Here is a 26,488-nt window from a genome sequence, read left to right as displayed (position 1 = left end):
CAGGGTTGCTGACTTGGTTGATGCATGTCATGATATCCCAATTGCATGGATCGATGATCTTGATGTCAGTCATTGGATTGTCTTGTCCAGACTCAATTATTTACAGACTGCTGTCATATAACGGGAATATTGCTGAGTGGGGCGTGAAACAAGAAACAAAGAAACAACAAATCTCTGTCTGTATGGTCTTAGGTACATGGCCGACTTAGGACGTAGATTCCTCCTGCTATGCTTGTTGGTAATGCAGAAATGTACTAATGATACCATACTCATATACCGCTCTTACAACTACTAACATCTAATGGTCTACCTCTACGATCTCTTACTGGAATGTAGATTCATTAACATATTACAAAGCTGCAATCTTTTCCTCTGTCAAACTGACAAACATTACTAATTTAGCAAGTAATCTAAGTTTTTTAGGAATATTTAAAGGCATGAAAATATCATCTGAACTTCTGTTACATATTCACGAATGAAAGAAGTATTGAGTAACCGAATTATATTGTAATTTCTCTATGGTAATTATATCAGATGATAATTTGCAATTTGTGAGGAAGATGTATAAGTTGCTGGAAGAAGTTTTTGTACTTATTTTTCTCGGTCATCGTACAATGTAAACGTAACCATGTGTTGTACATTACATCTCGCTGTGAATCCCTGAATCTCACTGCTACCTGTGCAATGCAGTCAACATGTGGGTGAGAATTTGTCTTCAGCAACCATGCTTGTCGTAAGAGGCGACTGACGGGATCAGGTGGTCAGGCTCGTTGACTTGGTTGATGGTTGTAATCGTATTCCAGTTGGGTAGATTGATGCTCATGACATCAATCACTGGATTGTCGCTGACTTGGTTCATGCATGTCATGATGACATATCCCAATTGATAGATTGATGCTCATGATGTCAATCACTGGATTGACTGGTCCAGACTTGATTATTTAGATTCTGCCGTCATATAGCTGGAAAAATGCTGAGTGCGGCATTAAACAACAAATAGACACAGTTTTATTTGACCCTGTCTTCGGACTTCTGTTTATGTGGGAGAGTGTGGGGCGTTTAACAACACACTCATACAGTACTGGTATGAGCTGTGTGTCAGATTGTATGTTCATCCCTTGATGATGGTGCTGCGTTAGGTTAAATCCTGTGTTGATGATTCCACTATTTTCTGTGTTTCAGCATCAGCGTCAGGTGGTAGGTTTGATGGCCGCCTCCATCCTCCGGCTCAGGGTCAGTCTCTCATGAGTTACCTCTCCTCTCAGGACTTCCACACTTGTGCTAACCTGGACAAAGTAAGTGGGGCAGCCTTGGACATTCCTTAAGACTGGTGTAAGCCTTCTGTCACTAGTCGGGTGCACGGGTGGCCCAGTCATCTAAGGCCCCGCAATTCACTGTGCAGAGTTACGTCCCTTGGGCATGCCAGAAACCTATGATTGTGGGTTTGAATCCTGGTTTGCCCCGATTATGTTTCTAGGTTTATCAGCACCATACCCATGTCTGGGGGTTTCACCGAAGTGGTAAACCTCTGAGACCTGCATCACTTCGGGCTTTCCTTCCACATTAAGCTGACACGCCGTGATATAACTGGAATATTGTTAAAAGCGGCGTTAAACCCAACTCACTCACTCACTCTTTCACTAGTCCTCAGAGTTTGTAGCAAGTCCTGCTTGAGAAGACAAAAATCAGGGCTACAACTTAACTCTAGCCTGCAATCCTGGGGCTGGTAAACATTCGTGCATCCTGGTACAAATTTCGAAATTTCCCCATTGTTTTAACATTACAAGGACATTTTATCTGTATATGGGCTAGTAAAGCTTATGAGTTTAGTTCTAACCATAAAAATGTTTGCTATTTTTACATTTTGTTTAGTTCCAATTTGTAACAAGATTGAAGGATTGAGAACCGGTTTAGAATTTTAGCCCTCTTATGCTGCTAGTCAGTGAGGACTACCATCATTGGATTTTTGCTTGTCATCAGCACAAAGTGGTAGTCTCGTGCTAGCGGACTAGCTTGAATATTCGAAAGCTGTGTGAACTGCAGATGGCATGTGCTCTGAATACACTATTTAGAACAGACCAGTTCATTGTCTTATTATACACATTTTCAGATCTTGTTAAATATGCAGAAATGCTGGCAGAAGGATTTATTTGAGGTTATACTTATAGTAATAATAACGAATTTGTTACCAATTTCACGAAACGTGTGATGAAAACGTTTTTACATTTTAAAGTGTTTTTTTCAATATTTGACATGCATCAACCAAGTCACTGAGCCTAACCACCTGTGGACTTCTTTCAAGTAATCTAAGTCTTTCAAGGCTGTTTTGTAGCTTAAACTAGTTTGATTTGTGATAAGAATGCTTTCAAATGGATTATTTCTTTCAGGAAAATGCCCATTTCAGTATCTCTGAGGCCTTGATAGCTGCCATAGAGCAGATGAAGTGGAACCATGTGATATCCCCCGCCAGGAAGGATTCCGACATCGAGGAAGAGTCGGATGAGGAGATCCAGGAGCTGAAACAGAGGATCCGGATCCGGCGACGGGAGCGGCAGAAGGAGGTACATCTACCACTACCTCCAGCTTGTCAGGCTACATAAGGCCACAATGAATTAATTGTCTTTCCAAACCTTAAAACAATGTCAGCATTTCGTGGTTTATGTTAGGGGTGAAAATGATAGACCAGTTGAACGTGGGTTTGAATGTGACAATACGATACATGGTAAGGTTTTTTTTCCGACCTATACAAGTTGGTACACTTGCTGAAATAGATAACTTACTACTTGTTAAATGAACCCGAGCATTTTTGTCAGTCAAATGTCGCAAAATGTGTTGTAATTTGCGTTTCATGTTCTCTACTAAAATTAGCCTCAAGAACATGGGGCGTCTAAGGCGATGCGATTCGCTTTGCAGAGTTGCGTCCCTTGGGCAGGCCAGAATCCTATGATTGTGGGTTCAAATCCCCGTTCGCCCCTATTATGTTTCTAGGTTTGTCAGCACCATACCCGTGCTCGTGGGTTTCTCCGAAGTTGTAAACATCTGAGACCTGCATCACTTCGGGCTTTCCTCCAACATTGAGCTGACACGTCCTGATATGACTGGAATAATGTTAAAAGCTGCGTTAAACCCAACTCACTCACTCACTCACTCACTCACTCACTCACTCACTCACTCACTCACTCACTCACTCACTCACTCACTCACTCACTCACTCACTAACTCACTCACTCTATCTGTACCTGCGCTGGAAAGAAGATAGCAAAATAATTGTTATTTTAATAATCAAGCTTAAACTGTTCTCACTACAAACATGTGTCTACATCCTGTTTTTAAAATTCACTGGCCATGACAGTTAATAAAAAATGTTGCAAGCCCTCATCATATGTTTCTAGCCCTAATCTTCCCAATAAGCTACAAAATGCAAACAAAATGATGCCTTAGCTGATTTGATGATTTGAAGAAATAAATATGTATTGACCAGAATTTTCAACTTGCAGTCTGGCCAGATTTACGGAAATATGACAAGCCAGATTTAAAAGTCACTGGCATTTGGCTTACAAGCAGGCACACTGGGACACATTTGGGACACTGTCAACAGCTAGCTTTTCCTTTTGAAACTGCTCTGAAATATGTTTGTTAGAAGTTTCCATACGATTTGACATAAATATGCATATCATATCGTGATATGTATCGTGTCGTGACCGTGCCATATTTTTTCACCTCTAGTTTATGTTAATTTAGTTTCAGGCAACATAAGGCCACAATAAATCAATTTCATCCATATCTTTAAGAAATGTGAAAAAGGAGAGGTTATATTTCGTGTAATTTCTGCATCTAAACAAACTGTTCAAAGTATCTGTGTACATTAAGTGTCGGTGTGTAAGAGCCAAACTATCACGTTGGATGGTTACAAAGTCACTGGTAGCTTGAATTGTTGCTCATAAGGTCAATCACTGGTTTGTCAAGTCCAAGTTTGATTCTTTAAAGGCCACTGTGAGACAGATGGAATAATGCTGACTGTGATATCTAACAACATTCACTCTTTTTCATGTACAGATTCATGCCTCATGTGTTTAGAGGTTTGAGTGAGTGAGTGAATGTTGTTTTATGCACGGTCAGCAAAATGCCATATTGCGACCACTTAAGGACAGGCAATTCTTTTTCTTCAGTCTGTTCTCTGTCTCTTAGTAAAAAGTCCCTTAATTTCAGTAGTGGATGTGTTTTCAGCCTTGTATCAAACCAAAAACCCAGCTGCACTAAGTATTTAAGAAACCAGTGCTTAACAGCTGCACTTTGTGTTTCAGAAACCAGTGCTTAACAGCTGCTCTTTGTATTTCAGAAACTAGTTCTTAACAGCTGCTCTTTGTATTTCAGCAACCAGTGCTTAACAGCTGCAATTTGTATTACAGAAACCAGTGCTTAACAGCTGCACTTTGTGTTTCAGAAACCAGTGCTTAACAGCTGCACTTTGTGTTTCAGAAACCAGTGCTTAACAGCTGTACTCTGTATTTTAGAAACCAGTGCTTAACAGCTGCACTTTGTGTTTCAGAAACTAGTGCTTAACAGCTGCACTTTGTATGACAGAAAGCAGTGCTAAACAGCTGCAATATGTGTTTCAGAAAGCAGTGCTTAACAGCTGCACCATGTGTTTTAGAAAGCAGTGCTTAACAGCTGCACTTTATGTTTCAGAAAGCCCGCGGGTTTCCTGCTTTCAGTGATGGGCGAACAGACAGTAAGTGTTGAATGAATAGAGAATACCACCAAGTGTCTTTTGATTTCATATGTGTCAACCAGAGCCCCTAAAAGTTCAAAGCTGTGAGGCTTGATATTTGATGATATTTCTGATAGATATGTTTTCAATATGCATGTAGATTTCATAAATAGGAATGATGTGTGTGACATATGAAAATCTTCGTGGTTGTGGAACATGTTTTGTTGGTGGTTTTCAGTGTAATCTTTTCAACACGCTTCAGTTATTCTGCTGTACACTTAACAGTATGTGAAGTTATCATTGACGACATATTTATTTATAAGTATTGACTAAAATATGTTTTTGCGATTATGGAGTTATAAACATAAGAAATAGTGTGCACACTTTATCATAAATCCTCTACACAGATTAACACTGTATGCACACTATGTTCTGTTTTTGTACCCCTGTAAATGCAAAACATGTTGAAGTCGATTTTTTAGTGAACACGCCTTTCAGTTTCCTTATAAGATATATGCCTTTCAGTTATAGTTTTTTGATGTAATGTTGTGCTTTTGTTGTCACAAGTACTTGTGGCCCGTGAAGATCCGGGGTAGAATAGGTCTTCAGCAACCCATGCTTGCTGTAAAAGGTGACTATGTTTGCCGAAGAGGCGACTAACGGGATCGGGTGGTCAGGCTCACTGACTTGGTTGATGCATGTCATCATATCCCAATTGCGTGGATCGATGCTCATGATGTCACTCACTGGATTGTCTGGTCCAGACTTGTTTATTTACAGACCGCCGTCATATAGCTGGAATATCGCTGAGTGCGGCGTTAAACAACAAACAACAACAACACATGTACTTCTGTTTCCTTTGGTGTTGTGCAGCATGTGAGTGTGTTTGTGTCTTGTAGCCACGGCAACGTCCTCACCTGTCAGCTCTCTACACGACTCGTCAACCTACTCAGGTTGGTAGCACACACGTTCACAAATAGGTTCTGGTTGCTATCTCTTCATATTGACCAGCTGACACACTTTATTGTGCATCAGCCATTACAGGTTCATAACTCGCAATATATTGAACATAAGCCATTACAGGTTCATATCACACACTATGTTGACCAATAAACCATTACAGGTTCATATCACACACTATGTTGACCAATAAGCCATTACAGGTTCATATCACACACTGTGTTGACCAATAAGCCATTACAGATTCATATCACACACAATGTTGACCAATAAACCATTACAGATTCATATCACACACTATGTTGAGCATAAGCCATTACAGGTTCATATCACACACTGTGTTGACCAATAAGCCATTACAGATTCATATCACACACAATGTTGACCAATAAACCATTACAGATTCATATCACACACTATGTTGAGCATAAGCCAATAAGGGTTCATGTCACACACCATGTTGACCAATAAGCCATTACAGATTCATATCACACACAATGTTGACCAATAAGCCATTACAGGTTCATATCACACACTATGTTGAGCATAAGCCAATAAGGGTTCATGTCACACACCATATTGACCAATAAGCCATTACAGATTCATATCACACACATTGTTGACCAATAAACCATTACAGATTCATATCACACACTATGTTGACCAATAAACCATTACAGATTCATATGATACCACGCACTAATAAGCCATTACAGATTCATATCACACACAATGTTGACCAATAAGCCACTACAGGTTCATATCACGCACTATGTTGACCAATAAACCATTACTGGTTCATATCACACACTTTGTTGACCAATAAGCCATTACAGGTTCATATCACACACTATGTTGACCAATAAACCACTACAGGTTCATATCACACACTATGTTGACCAATAAACCATTATAGGTTCATATCACACACTATGTTCAACATAAGCCATTACAGGTTCATATCACACACTTTGTTGACCAATAAGCCATTACAGATTCATATCACACACTATGTTGAGCATAAGCCAATAAGGGTTCATGTCACACACCATGTTGACCAATAAGCCATTACAGATTCATATCACACACAATGTTGACCAATAAGCCATTACAGGTTCATATCACACACTATGTTGAGCATAAGCCAATAAGGGTTCATGTCACACACCATGTTGACCAATAAGCCATTACAGATTCATATCACACACATTGTTGACCAATAAACCATTACAGATTCATATCACACACTATGTTGACCAATAAACCATTACAGATTCATATCACACACTATGTTGAGCATAAGCCAATAAGGGTTCATGTCACACACCATGTTGACCAATAAGCCATTACAGATTCATATCACACACAATGTTGACCAATAAGCCATTACAGGTTCATATCACACACTATGTTGAGCATAAGCAAATAAGGGTTCATGTCACACACCATGTTGACCAATAAGCCATTACAGATTCATATCACACACATTGTTGACCAATAAACCATTACAGATTCATATCACACACTATGTTGACCAATAAACCATTACAGATTCATATGATACCATGCACTAATAAGCCATTACAGATTCATATCACACACAATGTTGACCAATAAGCCACTACAGGTTCATATCACGCACTATGTTGACCAATAAACCATTACAGATTCATATCACACACAATGTTGACCAATAAGCCATTACAGGTTCATATCACACACTATGTTGACCAATAAGCCACTACAGGTTCATATCACACACTATGTTGACCAATAAACCATTACAGGTTCATATCACACTCTATGTTGACCAATAAGCCATTACAGGTTCATATCACACACTGTGTTGACCAATAAGCCATTACAGATTCATATCACACACCATGTTGACCAATAAGCCATTACAGATTCATATCACACACTATGTTGAGCATGAGCCAATAAGGGTTCATGTCACACACCATGTTGACCAATAAGCCATTACAGATTCATATCACACACAATGTTGACCAATAAACCATTACAGATTCATATCACACACTATGTTGACCAATAAGCTATACAGATTCATATGATACCACGCACTAATAAGCCATTACAGATTCATATCACACACAATGTTGACCAATAAGCCACTACAGGTTCATATCACGCATTATGTTGACCAATAAGCCATTACTGGTTCATATCACACACTATGTTGACCAATAAGCCATTACAGATTCATATCACACACAATGTTGACCAATAAACCATTACAGGTTCATATCACACACTTTGTTGACCAATAAGCCATTACAGATTCATATCACACACTATGTTGACCAATAAGCCATTAAAGGTTCATATCACACACAAAGTTGGCCAATAAACCATATCAAGTTAATGTTACGCATACGCTGACATTGCAGACCCGAATATTTACATGATTATTATTGTTAACTGAGGTATTAAACAACATTCACATTAATGTAAATGATAATCAATACATAATATGTTAGTGTTGTATTTGCAGAGATGGTTGTTGTATTTGAACATTTTCACATAGATTTTGTACTTTGTACCAGTATTGAAGCATGAAAGGTGTCCTTGTCATAACGTAATGTTAAAAGTTATTTATTTGGGATTTGACTAGACTCGGGCTTCAGACCAGTGATACAATGAGTCAAGTCTATTCACAGTGGTATCATCCAGTCATCCTCATCCAGTTCATCACTTGTGGGGTGGTGGTGTAGCCTGGTGGTTAAAGTGTTCACTTGTCACACCTAAGACCAGGGTTCTATTCCCCACATGGGTACAATGTGTGAAGCCCATTTCTGGTGCCCCCTGTCTTGATATTGCTGGAATGTTGCTGTGGTGTAAAACTATACTCACTCACTCATCACTTGTGGGGTGGTTGGGTAGCCCAGTGGTTAAAGTGTTCACTTGTCACACCTAAGACCAGGGTTTGATTCCCCACATTGGTACAATTTATGAAGCCCATTTCTGGTGTCCCCTGTCTTGATATTGCTGAAATCTTGCTGTGGTGTAAAACTACTCTTTCATCACTTGTCTAGCAGTCTGTTTTATGTCTTGCAGACAGTTATGATTCAAGTGACGATGTAGACGATGAGGAAATTGAGCTGACGTGTAAGTATGACCATCACTCCCTCTGTTCGTTCAGCAACTCCATCGTCTCCGGGCCTGTCTTTCTGTGTAAGTAGGAAAGGGGCTGCTCTTGAAAGAGCAGGAAAATATAAATGTCAGCTGAACAGTATTAGATTTTGTTAGACTTTAAGCTTTGAGGTTAGAAGTAGAAGCGACAGTCATTGAATTAAGATGTTTCATTTCACAGATTGTTTTCACAGCTTTATTTATGTCTCTTATGGATTACTGGTTAAGTGGGGCGGTCGGGTAGCCTAGTGGTTAAAGCGTTCGCTCGTCACGCCGAAGACCCGGGTTCGATTCCCGACATGGGTACAATGTGTGAAGCCCATTTCTGGTGTCCCCCGCCGTGATATTGCTGGAATATTGCTAGAAGCGGCGTAAAACCATACTCACTCACTCACTCACTGGTTAAGTGAGGTCCCTGACTGAGTGGTCAGGCTCGGTGACCTGGTTGATTGTGTGTCATCATACCCCGACTGCATGGATCATTGCTCACAATATCAATCACTGGATTGTCTGGTGATGGCTTGATTATTTCGAGGCTGCTGTCACGTAGCTGGAATGTTTATAAGAGCAGCATTAAACAAAAAGTTGTATTAATCATATGCCTGGTGTTAGTTTTTATGATTGATTGTGTTCAAATTATTTTGTTGTAGTTTATTTTTCATTTGCTGCATAAACTCATAAATTTATATACACATGGAAAGGAACCATTATTATTATATTATTATTATTATTATATTATTATTATTATTATTATTATTATTATTATTATTGATAAGTTTGGCATATAGATGTTATATATACCCAAAAAAGGTTTTCAATATGCACTAGCCTGTTCATCTATAGGATACAATTATAATATTTTAACCCATTATGTCTGTATTTACAAACATGTCACATAAGTTTCGAAGATACCTAGGACAGTAGTCTGCACACAAGCCCCGCCCTGTTTATGCCCATTCGGCCGGATCACGGCCAGTTACCGCTTGTCATGACATCTATCACTTTGCAATATCCCCACACATTGTACCCGCACTTTAGTTAATACTATGTCCAAGTCAACAATATCTAATGTTTAATTAACATGGAGAAATTAATCCCCTCAATGATCTCGTTATTTCATGTAATATAAACGGAAAGAAAGTGAAGTCTTTGCATGGCATTAGTGCTAAGGGGGCATGGGTGGCCCAGTCGTCTAAGGCGCCGCGATTCGCTGTGCAGAGTTGCGCCCCTTGGGCACGCCAGAAACCTATGATTGTGGGTTCGAATCCCAGTTCACCCTGATTATGTTTCTAGGTTTGTCAGCACCATACCCGTGCTCGTGGGTTTCACCGAAGTGGTAAACGTCTGAGACTTGCATCACTTCTGGCTTTCCTCCCACATTAAGCTGACACGCCGCGATATAACTGGAATACTGTTAAAAGCGGCGTTAAACCCAACTCACTCACTCACCCTCTCACTCATTAGTGATAAGTTTGGTGTATTGAAATTGTGATGTTAACATGTTCAGTTTGGAAGCTGACGCAAATATATCTCAGCTCTCCAGCAAGGCGGGCCTTCGCAAACCACTTTAATTGTCTTGATATATTGAGAAAACTGCATCGTTAAAGGGAGGTTTTCGGCGAAGTGTGTCTGTTGTTTGGTGAAATGTCTATATTTTGTCCATCGCCTGTCACAGATCATGTCTGATGAAGGTGTATTTGTCACAGAAGCATTGCAAGGCTGTAAAAATGTACAACCTGTCTTGCAAATAATCTAACGGTGTAATCTGCATCATTTTGTTAATGTGAAATATGTATTATCAGCATTCGATAACCTTGCATGCAAACATTTATGAACTTTTTTTATAACGCATATTCTGCAGATTTCTCTTTGACAATGTGATTGCGTGACTACCACCATGTGCCTCTCATGTCCTGTCATGTAACCCAATTGAGCACCACCCCTTTGTTATGCTCCGATTGGAAATATCTCCACTGAATTTTCAGTGAATGAGTTAAAGGGAGATAATTTGTTTGTAGTGTCAGGATCGGCAGCAGATCAGCAGAGCAACTTGTCAATGCTAAAGTCCAGTGGTCTATCTCTCTCAATGGCATCTCTATACTCTGGTAACCAGGTTGTACTTGTGTTGTTAGGCTGACGCTTTTAACGAAATAGTCGCTGTAGAGATGTTGTAATTGTTTTCTTTTTATATTCATGTTTCAAGTAAAAATATTTTTGTCATTTTTACTATAATTTTTCAAGTAATGTGTCAAGTAAAATAATGAGTTTGTATTTGTTTCATGAGTTTAAAAGAGTGATGCTAGAGTAGATAAGGGGTTTTGAAGATTTGTCAGCGTGAGGAGTCCCTCCAATTCTCCCAGATACATCCTCCGTATCTCCAGGGCTAGCATTTCAGGAACTTGGATCCGTTCCCGTGGTTCCCGCCATCTCAAACTATCCGCCCTTGACTTTCATGAACATTTTACCGACCAATCAAATGTCGAGATGAGGTTGAAGGAAATAGGTAAGGCAGGACTTGGCACTGCCAGTTTTTATGGACAATGAAACCGCCTTTCCATCAATAAGATTTTTGGAGTTTTTCTTTTGCATGTCAGTCGGTTTTTCAATATTGAATTTCTCGCTAACTCTATCGTAATCTTTTCGACTGGCAACCATGTTGTTGATGTCGTCAACCCAACACTGAGGCTGGTTTGTAACCTGCATTCTGATTGGTTCGATAGACTCAATGGTGTAGCAAGCAAATTGCTTATGAAATCAAGGGCGGGTTATCTGAGATTGCGAGAACCATAGGAATTGATCCAGGGGCTATTGTAGGTTTACCGAAATACGAGCCCTAGAGATATAGAAGATGTAGATTAACACACTATTTCCCCACTAACACCTACATCCCAGCACAGCATCCCTACACCATATAGACGACTAGCTGGTGGCTAGCAGTGTGAGAAATCAGCACCCGTTAGCCCATGGCTATACTTTCTTTCTGTCTGGCTAGTGAAAAAAAGAGTCTAACTAGCCCAACAGGCTTGCTTAATTTTCTATTTTGTGAGCTGCAATATATTTATATAAATATTCCCCCATCGGAAATAGAAAATGTTCCCATGAAAAATAGGATTTGTTTTCTTCTAAAACAATAATAATAAGCTGCCACAACTAGCACTACCTATGTAATCTAGTAACATAAATTGCATCATTCTTCAAGTCACAAATAACAAAACTCAAGTACAGTTTCCACTGGTTTACAATTCCAAGACTAGTGCTATGTCTTGTACATAGAACAGTTATTTGATTAAAGATAATTTCAAATGCCTTTGGCTTCCTACAATATTGGCTTGACTTCTTAATTTTACCACTGGCTACCTGGAAAAAACTACTTGTAGCATATGGCTACTTGGTAAAAATTTAGACTTTGAGGCCTGTGCCTAGCTGTCCCGGCTGGCTCGTTCTGATGAACATTTTCTCACACATTAGTGGTTAGCGTGAACAGTTTCACAAATCTCAGTTATTCTGGAAACCGTCAGGCTGGAGAAAAGTTTTGACCCTGTAGAAAATATGTGTCCAACATCCGTTGAATAAGCCTGATATATTCACACCACTCAATTGTAAATATGCCCTGAATTTCTTTTCTTTCGTTCTATTGTGAATAAAATAAGGAGGCTGAAATGCTTGCTAGCTCTATGGGGATTCTGATGTAGAAGAGGTCCCTAGCAGCCTATGGTGGTCATAAGAGGCGACTTACCGATCGAGTGGTCAGGCTCGCTGACTTGGTTGATTGTGAATCATCATACCACGATGGCGTGGATTGTTGCTCACAATATCAATCACTGGATTGTCTGGTTCAGACTCGATGATTTACAGACCGCCTCCATATAGCTGGCGGGGCACAGGTGGCCCCGTCGTCTAAGGCGCCGCGATTCACTGTGCGGAGTTGGGCATGCCAGAAACCTATGATTGTGGGTTCGAATCCCGATTCGCCCCGATTATGTTTCTAGGTTTGTCAGCACCATACCCGTGCTCGTGGGTTTCACCGAAGTGGTAAACGTCTGAGACCTGCATCACTTCAGGCTTTCCTCCCACATTAAGCTGACACGCCGTGATATAGCTTGAATACTGTTAGAAGCGGTGTTAAACCCAACTCACTAACTCACTCACTCCATATAGCTGGAATATTCTTGAGTGTGGCATTAAACAACACACAAACAAGTTTGTTGGTAGTCAAGTTTGTAGGTCAGACAACCGTCATTTTATGTTTTACTGATCCTATTATCCATTGGCAGATTTGGTAGATATGACCTTTTGACATTCTTAGGCTTATACTCACATTGTTCAAAAATCCAACTTCAATTATGGAAAGTCTTTTGATCCTGACAGTTTCCCGGCACTCCTGATCAGTGTGATGTAGAGAATGTGTGTCTCTCCCTTCCAGATGCTGACCTACGTAAGAGTAGCCAGCCACTAGAAAAACAGAAGTAAGTATCAGTTTCAAGGAAGAAATCCTTTCACAGACTCTGTTTCAGTATTTACTATCTAGTGTGAGGATGGATGGAATTATGTCCAATATGGCTGACAGTGACTTATGATGGTGTGGACCGTTGCTCTCAATATCAATCACTGGATTAAATACTGGATGTAATCAAGTTCATAATGGCCAACACGTGCACAGTGACTTGGATGATGATGTGGACTGTTGCTCTCAATATCAATCACTGGTTTGAATACTGGATGTAATCAAGTCCATAACGGCTAACACTTGCACAGTGACTTGGTTGATGGTGTGGACTGTTGCTCTCAATATCAATCACTGGATTGAATTCTGCATGTAACTAGGTCCAATATGGCTAACACCTGCACAGTGATGGAAAATTAACCATGAAATTCATCAGCTTCGTTTAATAACCCAAATGTTAAAAGTTCAATAGAAATTTAGGGGCTTGGATTTAGAAACCACAGCAGACATCAAGGAGCCTCTGACCTTCTGAATTATGAACCCCGGGTACGATCCGGGTTGGAATTTGTATTCAGCGGCCCATGCTTGTCCACTCAGTGGATCGTGTGCACCACATCGCATCATGATGTAATGGATTGTCTGGTCCAGACTGATATTTAGAAACTGCTGTCACATAGCTGGAATTTTGCTGAGTGAGGCGTTGAACAGCGAACACAAACATAACATAGTTTCGAACAATTGCAGAGTTGTGTCCTTTGGACGGGGCAGGAACTGAAACTGTGCCCTGATTATGTTTTTGGGTTTGTCAGCGCCATGTCCGTGCTGAGGGGTATTACCAAAGTAAATATGTTTAACACTGAATACCTGTCACTCTGGGCTTTCATCCCACATCAGGGTGGCCCAGTCTTCTAAGGCGCCGCGATTCGCTGTGCAGAGTTGCGTCCCTTGGGCACTCCAGAAACCTATGATTGTAGGTTCGAATCCCGGTTCGCTCCGATTATGTTTCTAGGTTTGTCAGCACCATACCCGTGGTCGCGGGTTTCATCAAAGTGGTAAACATCAGAGACCAGCATCACTTCGGCCTTTCCTCCCACATTAAGCTGACACCCCGCGATATAACTGGAATACTGTTAAAAGCGGCGTTCAACCCAACTCACTCACTCACTCATACCACATCAAGCTGACACACTGTATATGACTGAAATACAGTCCAAAGCGGTGTTAACCTCACTCACTCACTGCTGAAGTCTGAAGCTGAGCCAAGCTGGGATGTGCTTGTGATATGACCATCTTCCCTGCAAAGGAAGTTAACTGACTGTAAAAGTCCAGTTTCCACCCTTGCCAAACTGGAATTCTGACCATTTTGGCTGGACTAGCAAGTCGCCAAATGCAAGTGATATGAGAGGTGGAATCAGATATGCTTATGTTTTCAGTAAACTCCTTTGCCTTGGTAAGATGTGATATACTGAAATACTGTTGAAGGCAGCGTTACACTCACTCACTTTAGAAGTCTAGAGTTTGACCATGTGTTTGTAGTTCAATCCAGGACGGCGGTGGGGCCAACATGTCGGCCGAGTCTGTGGCCATCTCTTTACTAAAGAAGTTCTCGGAGAAGCAGCTTCCCAAGGCTTCGGACCTGGAGTGGCTGGTCTCGGAACAAGATGCTCCTCAGGCCGTGAGTCTTCTTCTTCTTCTTCTTCTTCTTCTCCTCCTTCTTCTTCTTCTTCTTCTTCATCCATGGCGCCAACATTGGTAACATAATACAAATGAGACATTTTCTTCTGAAGAATAAGATTTTTGAAATAATGAATTATGACTAAAGCAGTAAAATTCATATGTTAGAGGAAACTAACAGGATCGGGTGGTCAGGCTCGCTGACTTGGTCAATGCATGTCATCATATTCCAATTGATTGGATTTATGCTCATGATGTCAATCACTGGATTGTCTAGCCTAGACTTGATTATTTACAAACCACCCTCATATAGCTGGAATATTGCTGAGTACAGTGTTAAACAAACAAACAAGCAATCAAAACTGCAAGCTGAGCCGAACATTCAAATATTACACCCAATGGTTGATGAAAACCTACTCTATTTTCTCTTCTCTCCCTGCTTCAGTTGCTGCCCCTGCCCAACTCCTACCCGGTGTCGCCTGACGATGGGGAGAATGCTGACCTGCTCAAGAACCGAAAGGTGAGTCACAGCTACAGATAAGCTGCTTATTTGTGTGAAATACCCCCCAAAACTATTCAAAACCCAATTACTTTCAGTTAACTTGCATACAGAAACGCATGCATTAGATGAAAAACTAAATTGTTTGAAAACAGCTTGCGTAAATATCCAATGAAGCTTTTTCAGCTTGTGTACAACAGCTAATTTCCAAAACACATTTACGAACTTATTTACTTTCCGAGTCAAGCCTATATTTAGAACAGTTATATACATCTATAACATTATTTCATATTTATCTTACATCCCCAATAGATTAATGAATAGATCAGTGAAAAAATGTTGGTGACCCTATGAAAAATGTAGAAAACAAATTAAAATAGAAACCATTGAGTAAAAACTCAATTGGTCAAAAAGTTATGTGACTGTGAGTCTCATTCCACATTTCAACCCCGTGAAGAACCAGGTTTTTCAGCACCCCATTCTTGTCTTCCTTCGTGAAGATCCGGGTTAGAACTGGTCTTCAGAAACCCATGCTTGTCTCGCTTCGTGAAGATCAAGGTTAGAACTGGTCTTCAGCAACCCATGCTTGTCGTAAGAGGACACTAATGTGATTGGATGGTCAGGCTCTCTGACTTGATTGATGCATGTCATCGTATGCCAATTGCATAGATTAATGTTCATATCAGTCGCTGGATTGTCTGGTCCCTGCTTGATTATTTACAGACCGCTGTCGACTTCGATGTTAAACAACAAACAGTTAAAACAAATAGATCTCTTTTTATGTACAATTTCATGAAGATTCCTGTGACGTTTAATGTTGATATTGATTCTCATTAGTGATGTTCTACTTGTGTTTCAGACACGAATACGAGGGAACCTTGAGTGGGCTCCTCCGCGGCCACAGATCATCTTCAACATACATCCCCCTCCCAAGTAGGTCATCACCATACACTGTGGGAGATTTTACCATGTTTACCATGTTTAGTTCCACCATATACAGCGGTCGGGTAGCCTAGTGATGATATAAGCATTCGCTCGTCACGCCGAAGACCCAGGTTCGATTCCCAACATGGGTACAATGTGTGCAGGCCATTTCTGGTATCCCCCGCCATGATAATGCTGGAATATTGCAAAAAGCGGCATAAAACCATTCTCACTCACTCCACGATAACCAAGCACAGGGTCCTGATTTTAAGGTTTACTCAGGTTGTTAATGAAATTTTGTAATTTTTATCTAGGTTTTGGCCTGTCAACAGTTCAATACCTGAAGAGACACATGAAGATCCGGGGTAGAATAGGTCTTCAGCAACCCCATTGCGTGGATCGATGCTCATGATGTCAATCACTGGATTGTCTGGTCCAGACTCGATTTTTTACAGACCGCCGTCATATAGCTGGAATATTGCAGAGTGCGGCGTTAAACAACAAACAAACAAACAAACAATACCTGAAGACCTTTTATATATAAATGGAGAGAGATGCTTTGCTTGTTTCAGACGTAGTGTTATATTAGCCAAACAGAACTACCGCTGTGCTGGGTGTGGGATGAAAGTCGAGCCAGGTTTGTATTTTTGCTAGAACTTCCTCTCCGTATAGGGGGCACGGCTGTGGGAAACCTATCATTGTGGGTTCGAATCCTGGTTCGCCCTGATTGTTTCTAGGTTTGTCAGCACCATACCTGTGCTCAGTCAGTCAGTCAGTCAGTCAGTCAGTCAGTCAGTCAGTCAGTCAGTCAGTCAGTCAGTCAGTCAGTCAGTCAGTCAGTCAGTCAGTCAGTCAGTCAATCTTTTCCCTATTAAAATCATTCCTTTTTTCACAAGACTTATTTATTCACGTATAATATGCACTTGTGTGTTATATGCACCCTTAATTATGGACAATTAAATTCTGGACAAATATATCTGTCGTACATAAACATTTCAGGCTGTCACCATAAACCCAAAAATTTATCTTTAAACTCTGTTTTTATCACTAAAATAATATTCTAATAAGAGCCCTCTATTTCTAATTTTGAGAGTGCCCTGGGCGCTTATTACGTCAAATACGGTATGTCATATGGTATTTCTCTATTCATTGCAGCATATGTGAAACGATTCCGGTACTGTGAGTACCTTGGCAAATACTTCTGTCAGTGCTGCCATTCCAACTCGGTGGACCTAGTGCCAGGGAGGGTGCTCCGCAAGTGGGACTTTACAAGATACTATGTGTCAAACTTTGCCCACGATTTACTGGCGAAGATCTTCATGGACCCTCTGTTTAATATCCTTGACATCAATGCGTTGTTATTCCGGCGAGTTCGGAACCTGGAGACAATACGTGACTGTCGGAAACAGCTCTTCCATCTTAAATCTTTCCTCAGAGTCTGCAAGCAGGGAAGCAGGTGAGGGTCCAGTGATTAGAGATTGTCGCTGCTTGTGATGAGAGTAACACAGTGTTTCCATTCTCTGATGTGTATAGACCAGATACTGTAAGGTGTGGTGGCTGCTTGTGACTGGAGTAACACAGTGTTTCCATTCTCTGGTGTGTATAGACCTGATACTGTAAGGTGTTCAGACATTGGTGGCTGTTTGTGATGAGAGTAACACAGTGTTTCCATTCTCTGGTGTGTATAGACCTGATACTGTAAGGTGTTCAGACATTGGTGTCTGTTTGTGATGAGAGTAACACAGTGTTTCCATTCTCTGGTGTATATAGACCAGATACTGTAAGGTGTTCAGACATTGGTGGCTGCTTGTGACTGGAGTAACAAAACGATTCCACGTTTCCATGTGTATACACCAGATATTGACCGTTAAAATCCTGGTTCGCCCTGATTATGTTTCTAGGCTTGTCTCTGGTTATTACTGTTACAAAACTGTAAACGTAGGAAGAATGATTATGGATGATAAATACACTTGTTGACTTACAAATACACTTTACTGACGCATGTTGATATATTGATATCAAACGACGCTAATGTGAAATTCTCCATATGTTCACAGATTGCTAGATGATATAGAAAAATTACCTCGGCACTGGTTGGATGAAACAACAGTGTTCTCCATGGAAGACCTAACACGAGTGAGTTGACAAGCTGAAGGCGCCCAGCAAACAGACTGGCAGCCCATGGTCCAATGAAGGAGATACTGTTGCTTAGGCTGTAGTACTTATAATCCATGGAATTTGCATGAGTAAAGAAACTGTCATAAGAAGTGTTCGAAATGAGGGAGGTGTTTGAATCTAGAGACCTGCATCACTTCGGGCTTTCCTCCCACATTAAGCTGACATACTGTGATATAACTGGAATACTGTTAAAAGCGGTGTTAAATCCAACTCACTCACTCACTCCTTTTGACTGATAAAGGCCTTCTTGCTGTGGTATTGTTTGACAGCAGTCCATGTGTTTGTTGTTGCAGGTGAAGAGTGGGGACATGGTGAACCAACTGAAGAACTGTGTTCACAACGCTCTGTCCCACATCCAAGACTGCCCGGTAGGTTGGCCCATCTTCCTGGGGGTGGGGGGGGCACAGGCGGCCCAGTCGTCTAAGGCGCCGCGATTCACTGTGCAGAGTCGCGTCTCTTTGGCACGCCAGAAACCTATGATTGTGGGTTCGAATCCCGGCTCATGGGTTTCACCGATGTGGTAAACGTCTGCGACCTGCATCACTTGGGGCTTTCCTCCCACATTAAGCTGACACGTCGTGATATAACTGGAATACTGTTAAAAGCGGCGTTAAACCCAACTCACTCACTCCCATCTTCCTGGAATTATCATTGCCACCTCAAGTCAGAGCTGGGTGGATTTGGGTCATCTTCCCGAGGCAAGGGAGTTAACTGACTGTAAAAGTCCAGTTTCTACCCTAGCCAAACTAGGCTGTTACATTTTGATTTGACTAACGAATGCATAGTCCCATCAAAATCCCGTAACGAAGTCGACATCTGTATTGTAAACTACCATGCAGATTTCTTTTTAATCAAGGTGGGGGCACGGGTGGCCCAGTCGTCTAAGGCGCCGCGATTCGCTGTGCAGAGTTGCGTCCCTTGGGCATGCCAGAAACGTATGATTCTGGGTTCGAATCCCGGTTGGCCCCGATTATGTTTCCACGTTTGTCAGCACCATAACCGTGCTTGTGGGTTTCACCGAAGTGGTAAACGTCTGAGATCTGCATCACTTGGGGCTTTCCTCCCACATTCAGCTGACACGCAGTGATATAACTGGAATACTGTTAAAAGCGGCATTAAACCCAACTCACCTTTTATCAAGGTGCTCACATGAATTGTTGCACTTTGAGTAGTAGGACTTGTTTTATCATAATATAGATTTGGATTATTGATGAGATCGTCTTGACTTGGTGCTGCCATTTTATTTGAAGCCAGTACAAGTGATATGAGAGGTGAAATCTGATTGGTCAATAGGAGGGACATTGAAGGGACATAACTTGTAATAGCCACTGGTGGCGCTACGATCAAGCCCAGAAATTCCAGCCTTTTCAGCAAGGGTTGAACTTGACATTGGAATATGGATTTGGGTTGGTGATCCCCTAAGAGTAGGCAGTTTGATGCACCCTATAGGGGGTAAAGTGTTTCAAGAGGCGACCAAATGGGTCAGGTGGTCTGGTTCTCTCTCTTGATTGGACCGCCTCCGTGGTCCGGTGGTAGAGCGTCCGCCAAGTGAGCGGAAGGTCTGGGGTTCGATCCCCGGCGGCCTCATACCAAAAGACGTTAAAAGATGGTACTTGTTGTTACCCTGTCTGGCGCTCGGCATTAAGGGGCTAAAACAAGGACTGGTCGGCTCGGAGTCAGTATACTGTGTCTGAGTTGGGTATTCATGTTAAACTGCGGCATGGTATCTCAGTGCTAGCACTATAAATCGGCATCAGTCCGGTCTAGTACAAGCAGCCATACACACACACACACGTACATGCACGTCGCTATATAAGTGCAAAAATCTTGGACGCGACGTTAAACCCAATTTCACCTCACCTCACCTCTCTCTTGATTGTGTGTCCTCGTACCCGAAAGTGTGGATCATTGTTCACAATATCAATCACTGGATTGTCTGGTCCAGGTTTGATTATTTACATCATGTAGATGGAATATCGTTGAGTGCAGCACCAATTAGGAAAGGCACAACAACCAATACACTTCCGATATTAGACAGCGGTTTCACTTCAGCAGACATAACATACCAAGATGGCGGCGTGAAGAGACCATTGCCAAGTAACCTTAAGGTTTCCTGAAACTAGTCCAAAGGGGTAATGGCACGGCATTAAACAACAAACAAAGAAACACACATTTGATGCAACTGGATTGACTCAGTACCTTGGTTGATTGCTTGTCACATCAACAGCTTCGTTCCAATTATTTACAGACACCTGTGATATGGCTGGAACATTGCTGACTGGGGTATAAGACAACATGCACTCACTCACTCATAGAAACACCTTTTTATGAAAAAGGTCCTCTGTTATCTGGACCAATGATGCTCATTTTATTAGTGCATATCAACCCTTGACTGCCAATTGTGTAGATCAATGCTCATGATGTTAATCACTGAATTTTCTGGTCCAGACTCTTTAAGTGTGGTAGTAAACAGCCCTTGTCTGACCTGGTTAGAATTACGTGATAATGACAGTAGTTTACACAGTAGGATCTGATATAGCAGTGTTTGCATCGTGATCTTGATACTGACAGTGAAAGTAGGTTTAGCATCGTGATCTTGATGTTGACAGTGAAAGTAGGTTTAGCATCGTGATCTTGATATTGACAGTGAAAGCAGGTTTAGTATCGTGATCTTGATGTTGACAGTGAACTGCTGCTGTTTCAGTTCTGTCAGGGTCTGGGCTTCATCTGTGAGTTGTGCAGCTCCCATGACATCATCTTCCCCTTCCAGCTAGACAAGGTGGACCAGTGTCCAGGTAAGCAACATCGTCTACCAGTGTCCAGGTAAGCAACATCGACGTAACAGTGTCCAGGTAAGCAACATCCACTCAACAGTGTCCAGGTAAGCAACATCGTCTACCAGTGTCCAGGTAAGCAACATCAACTTAACAGTGTCCAGGTAAGCAACATCGACATAACAATGTCCAGGTAAGCAACATCCACTCAACAGTGTCCAGGTAAGCAACATCGTCTACCAGTGTCCAGGTAAGCAACATCCACTCAACAGTGTCCAGGTAAGCAACATCGTCTACCAGTGTCCAGGTAAGCAACATCGACATAACAGTGTCCAGGTAAGCAACATCGACTTAACAGTGTCTAGGTAAGCAACATCGACGTAACAGTGTCCAGGTAAGCAACATCGACGTAACAGTGTCCAGGTAAGCAACATCCACTCAACAGTGTCCAGGTAAGCAACATCGACGTAACAGTGTCCAGGTGAGCAACATCAACTTAACAGTGTCCAGGTAAGCAACATCGACGTAACAGTGTCCAGGTAAGCAACATCAACTTAACAGTGTCCAGATAAGCAACATCGACTTAACAGTGTTCAGGTAAGCAACATCGACTTAACAGTGTCCAGGTGAGCAACATCAACTTAACAGTGTCCAGGTAAGCAACATCAACTTAACAGTTTCCAGGTAAGCAACATCGACTTAACAGTGTCCAGGTAAGCAACATCGACGTAACAGTGTCCAGGTATTCCCCTTCCAGCTAGACAAGGTGTACCAGTGTCCAGGTAAGCAACATCGACTTAACAGTGTCCAGGTAAGCAACATCGACGTAACAGTTTCCAGGTAAGCAACATCGACGTAACAGTGTCCAGGTATGTGAATCTCTTCTAATGTTACTTACTGCTTGCATCAAGAGCAGGTTTACCATGTATACTTTGCAGTGTCTAGACAGGTCTTGTGACCACGGGTGGACTAGTCATCGAAGGCGCCACAATTTGCTGTGTAGAGTTGTGTCCCCTTGGTGTGTCAGGAACCTGTGATTGTTGGTTGGAATCCCAGATTTGCCCTGATTATGTGCCTAGGTTTTGTCAGCACTGTACCCCTGCTTGTGTGTTTCACCAAAGTGGTAAATGTTAGAGACATAGCCACGAGTCTCCTCGTCTGAAATCGGATTAGACTTCACATGCTCTTCTTCAAAATATTGTTATTTTACAATAAATATGTCCCCATAAAACAAATTAATGATAAAAGGATGAACAGTTTTTTTTTGTTGCATCGTTGCACTGTACAATGTCACCGTTGTCTGATAAATAAGCAGTTGTCACAATATTTATAAGAATTGACATATAATTGTTTTGGCGTTTATGGAGTTATAAATGTCGTCAGAGGCGACTAACGGGATTGAGTGGTCAGGCTCGCTGACTTGGTTGATGCATGTCATCGTATCCCAATTGCGTGGACCGATGCTAATGATATCAATCACTAGATTGTCTGGTCCAGACTCGATTATTTACAAACCGTCGTCATATAGCGGGAATATTGCTGAGTGCAGCGTAAAACAACAAACCAACCAACCAACCAGTACCTCAAACTTGTAAAATAGACTAGAATTAACAGAAATCTGCTGGTCAGTTCTCATTGCTTTGCCCAGACTCCCTTCCCGGCATGAAACCAACACGTCAATGCTCTGATGTGATACCCTTGTTTCCAGATTGCCATGCGTGCTATCACAGGAGCTGCTACATACCAGGCAAATGTCCAAAGTGCTCCAGGATAGAATTGAGGTAAGACGAAGAACAACTCTACACTTTTTTAGCTCACCTGACTGAAGTCAAGAGAGCTTATGTTAGGGTGTGTGGTCCGTGTGTCAGTCCTCCATTAACTTTTGCATTTTCAGCATCACCTCCGAAACTATCAAGGCCTATGAAGCTGATATTGTGTGAATGATCCAGCTATGGTGTCTTTAAAACTTGATCACAGAATTAAGATCTGATTTCATACAAGGCTGTTATGGTGGCCATATTGAAATTGTCATTCTTGGCCATTACTAAGTCAGAGAAGGCACAATTTATGGATAACAACTTCTTTACTTTCTGTAAAGGTGACGTTTCGGGATAGATCCGTATCTGTACCGAAACGTTGCCTTTACAGTAATTAAAGAAGCTGTTATCCATAAATTGTGTCTACCCTGTCATCCGTCAACTTCTAAGTAATGCCTATCAAACAATTTCTTATCAAGTCAGATAGCATGCCAGCACTTGGGACACTGTAACCCCTAGGCCAGTCAAAGCCAAAACAGCCATTGCTTCGGATGTCGAGGCAAAGGCTAGTGACCTACATCACTTCAAATAAGGATCTCTTGATGTGATGGGACTGCCTCCTTGGTCTAGTGGTAGAGCATCCGCAGCAATTTATGCTTGCAATAAAAGGCGACTATGCTTGTCGAAAGAGGCTGACTTGGCTGATGCGTGTCATCGTATCCCAAGAGCGTGGATCGATGCTCATGATGTCGATCACTGGAGTGTCTGTTCCAGACTCGATTATTTACAGACCGCCGTCATATAGCTGGAATATTGGCGAGTGTGTCATTAAACAACAAACAACAACGGCAAGGATAATGATGTTGTCTGACCTTGTTTCTGTTTTGAAGATTATAAGTCTATTATATTATATGTTGCTTTTCGGGGGCGGTCGGGTGGCCTAGTGGTTAAAGCATTCGTCCTCACGCTGAAGACCCGGGTTCGATTCCCGACATGGGTACAATGTGTGAAGCCCATTTCTAGTGTCGGCCGCCGTGATATTGCTGGAATATTGCTAAAAGCGGCGTAAAACCATACTCAATTACTCACTCACTCACTCTTGCTTTTCGGTCTCCAGGAAACAGCGTCTCGCCGAGCAGTCAGTCTCCCAAGACAACTACTTCTCCGATGACAGCGGTAACGACAGTACAGAGCCCTCTGGTGTCAAATCCTGATACCACCATTCAGTGTTCCTGATTGTCTGTGATATATTTATACAATATGCAAGAATCAAGTCACAAGAAATATGCCTTGCTACCGAACAGTAGAAAGTAGATGGACTGTCTTTTACAAGAATAAAAATATACCAGTTTGTATGCAGAAAAAAATTGACAGGAAATAAATATTATTGATTTACTGTAATGCTTTGCAACCTACATTGATATTCCTCACAAATGCATCCAAACTTGCATGACGCTTGAATACTTAACACTGGATATAATGGATTTGTCATTTTTTAACAATTTCCTTAGGCTTAAAAAAATGAAAGAATTGGTTCTCAGGCAATGGTTTTTGAAAATATAGTGCGGGTGGGCCGTATGTTCTTTTTTGTTGTTGTTCAAACTAGTGTGTTACCAATAAACAGTTGTGTAATCAATAAAACAGTTGTGTACAATCAACCTGGGAAAGGGTCTCCCTACATAAATGTATTCCTTGATGAGTAAAATACTGGAAAACAAGTTGGACTTGGAATATTTAAGGATTTTGTATATATTTTAAAAAAAAATTGAAATAAAAACAAAACGTGTGGCAAACTTTATGATGATGTGGGCAGTGCCTGAGAACCAATACCCTACTTGATTAGCGTTGTGTTTGCGTAGCCTACTTTCAGCTATATCTGCCTTTATTGTCAGCAAATTTGACTATTTATATTGTTTATATATAAAAATTAATATATATACTATCAGGCATTTTGAAACCCGAAAGATAGCCCCCTCAACTAATCAGTATGTTACATGTACGTCAACTGTTTTGCATAGTTTCAAAGAAAGACCCCAGGGAATTTCGGTTTAGAATTAGTCTCCAGCAACCTTTGCTGGTGAGAAGAGGCGACTAACGGGATCAGGTGGACAGGATCGGTGAATTGGTTGATTCGGTGTCATCGTACCCTGACGGAGTGGATCGTTGCTCATGATGTCAATCACTGGATTGGCTGGAATATTGCTGAGTGTGGAGCTAATCAACACACAAATGAGAAATGCATTGAAACTTAGTAGGGGGATGTTTACTGTGCACATTTGGATAGAATTGATGAGTCATTACACCTCTATTTAAAACAGTTCTGTTCTGTGAAGATCCGGGGTAGAATAGGTCTTCAGGACCAATGCTTGCCGAAAAGGCGATTATGCTTGTTGTAAGAGGCGAAAAGATAGGGTGGTCAATGGTGGTTGATGCGTGTCGTTGTATCCCGATTTCATGGATCAATGCTCATGATGTCAATCACTGGATCAATTATTTGCAGACCGCCGTCATATAGCTGGAATATTGCTGAGTTCGGTGTTTAACAACGAAGAAAGAACAAACAAACAAACAAACAAACAAAACAGTTCCAAATGGCAGTATTATATCTGAAGTTGACTGAGCCAGTACACATTTCAGACCAGGGTTACAAGGCATGACGTCGCCATCGGAATAAAATAGTAACATAATAACAGCATTAACATGGACCACCATGCTAGCAATATTTCTTGTGCAGCGACCTTGTGAAGGTGTAGGTTTCAGAATGGTTGCTCCTGTGTCACATTCCTTGTGTTGATGTTTGTAGAAGCCTCCAAGGTACAGTCCACTCACTATCTACAGGGTAGTTTACAGAAATAGTCCATGTATCATCGTTCTACTAAGTCAATATATCAGTTATACCATGCACACTAATCTTACCTGTTCCAACCACCCATCACTGTTTCCAGTTATATTGAGTCTTCCCGAGACAAGGGCGTTAACTGACTAGAAAAGTCCAGTTTCCACCCTTGCTGAACTAGGCTGGTATTATGGAGTTATATTTTGGCTGGACTAACGAGTCTATGCATAGTCCAAGTAAAATCGAGCAATGAAATCGAAATCCGGTTCGTAAACTGTCATGCAGATTTTGGTTGAATGCAGGATTTGCAAGGATGTGCACCGCCAACCATTTTATCACAATATAGATCTTGATTATCGATTAGATCGTCTTGACTGGACACTGCCAAATGCAAGTGATATGAGAGGTGGAATCTGATTGGTCTATAGGAGAGGCTTAGAGGGGACATAACTTGTAATAGCCACTGGTGGCGCTACGAACAAGCCCAGAAATTCCAGCCTAGTTCGGTGGATCAGTCAGTTAACACTCTTGCGTCGGGAAGATGGTTATATCGCACTATGCTACATGGTATTGTATAC

General features: G+C 41.4%; 1 protein-coding gene across 1 annotated transcript in view; it reads left to right on the top strand.

Annotated features, from left to right (window-relative positions):
- The window catches only part of LOC139447596 (run domain Beclin-1-interacting and cysteine-rich domain-containing protein-like), a 74,635-nt gene extending 49,978 nt beyond the window's left edge, over positions 1 to 24,657 (top strand). The window contains exons 8-24 of the mRNA XM_071229002.1: positions 1,183 to 1,295; positions 2,388 to 2,561; positions 4,690 to 4,732; positions 5,611 to 5,664; positions 8,750 to 8,800; positions 10,843 to 10,929; positions 13,248 to 13,290; positions 14,805 to 14,943; positions 15,388 to 15,462; positions 16,301 to 16,374; positions 16,938 to 17,002; positions 17,521 to 17,821; positions 18,423 to 18,501; positions 18,837 to 18,911; positions 21,248 to 21,338; positions 23,026 to 23,098; positions 24,192 to 24,657. Of these exons, the coding sequence (XP_071085103.1) occupies positions 1,183 to 1,295; positions 2,388 to 2,561; positions 4,690 to 4,732; positions 5,611 to 5,664; positions 8,750 to 8,800; positions 10,843 to 10,929; positions 13,248 to 13,290; positions 14,805 to 14,943; positions 15,388 to 15,462; positions 16,301 to 16,374; positions 16,938 to 17,002; positions 17,521 to 17,821; positions 18,423 to 18,501; positions 18,837 to 18,911; positions 21,248 to 21,338; positions 23,026 to 23,098; positions 24,192 to 24,288 (1,634 nt within the window). The 3' untranslated portion in view covers positions 24,289 to 24,657. The remainder of the gene's footprint in view (positions 1 to 1,182; positions 1,296 to 2,387; positions 2,562 to 4,689; positions 4,733 to 5,610; positions 5,665 to 8,749; positions 8,801 to 10,842; positions 10,930 to 13,247; positions 13,291 to 14,804; positions 14,944 to 15,387; positions 15,463 to 16,300; positions 16,375 to 16,937; positions 17,003 to 17,520; positions 17,822 to 18,422; positions 18,502 to 18,836; positions 18,912 to 21,247; positions 21,339 to 23,025; positions 23,099 to 24,191) is intronic.
- The last annotated feature ends 1,831 nt before the right edge of the window (positions 24,658 to 26,488 follow it).

This window comes from Haliotis cracherodii, unplaced genomic scaffold (genome assembly GCF_022045235.1).
Source record: "Haliotis cracherodii isolate W230 unplaced genomic scaffold, xgHalCrac1.p SCAF_7, whole genome shotgun sequence".
Taxonomy (NCBI): Eukaryota; Metazoa; Mollusca; class Gastropoda; order Lepetellida; family Haliotidae; genus Haliotis; species Haliotis cracherodii.
This window is presented reverse-complemented; position numbering and strand designations above follow the sequence as displayed.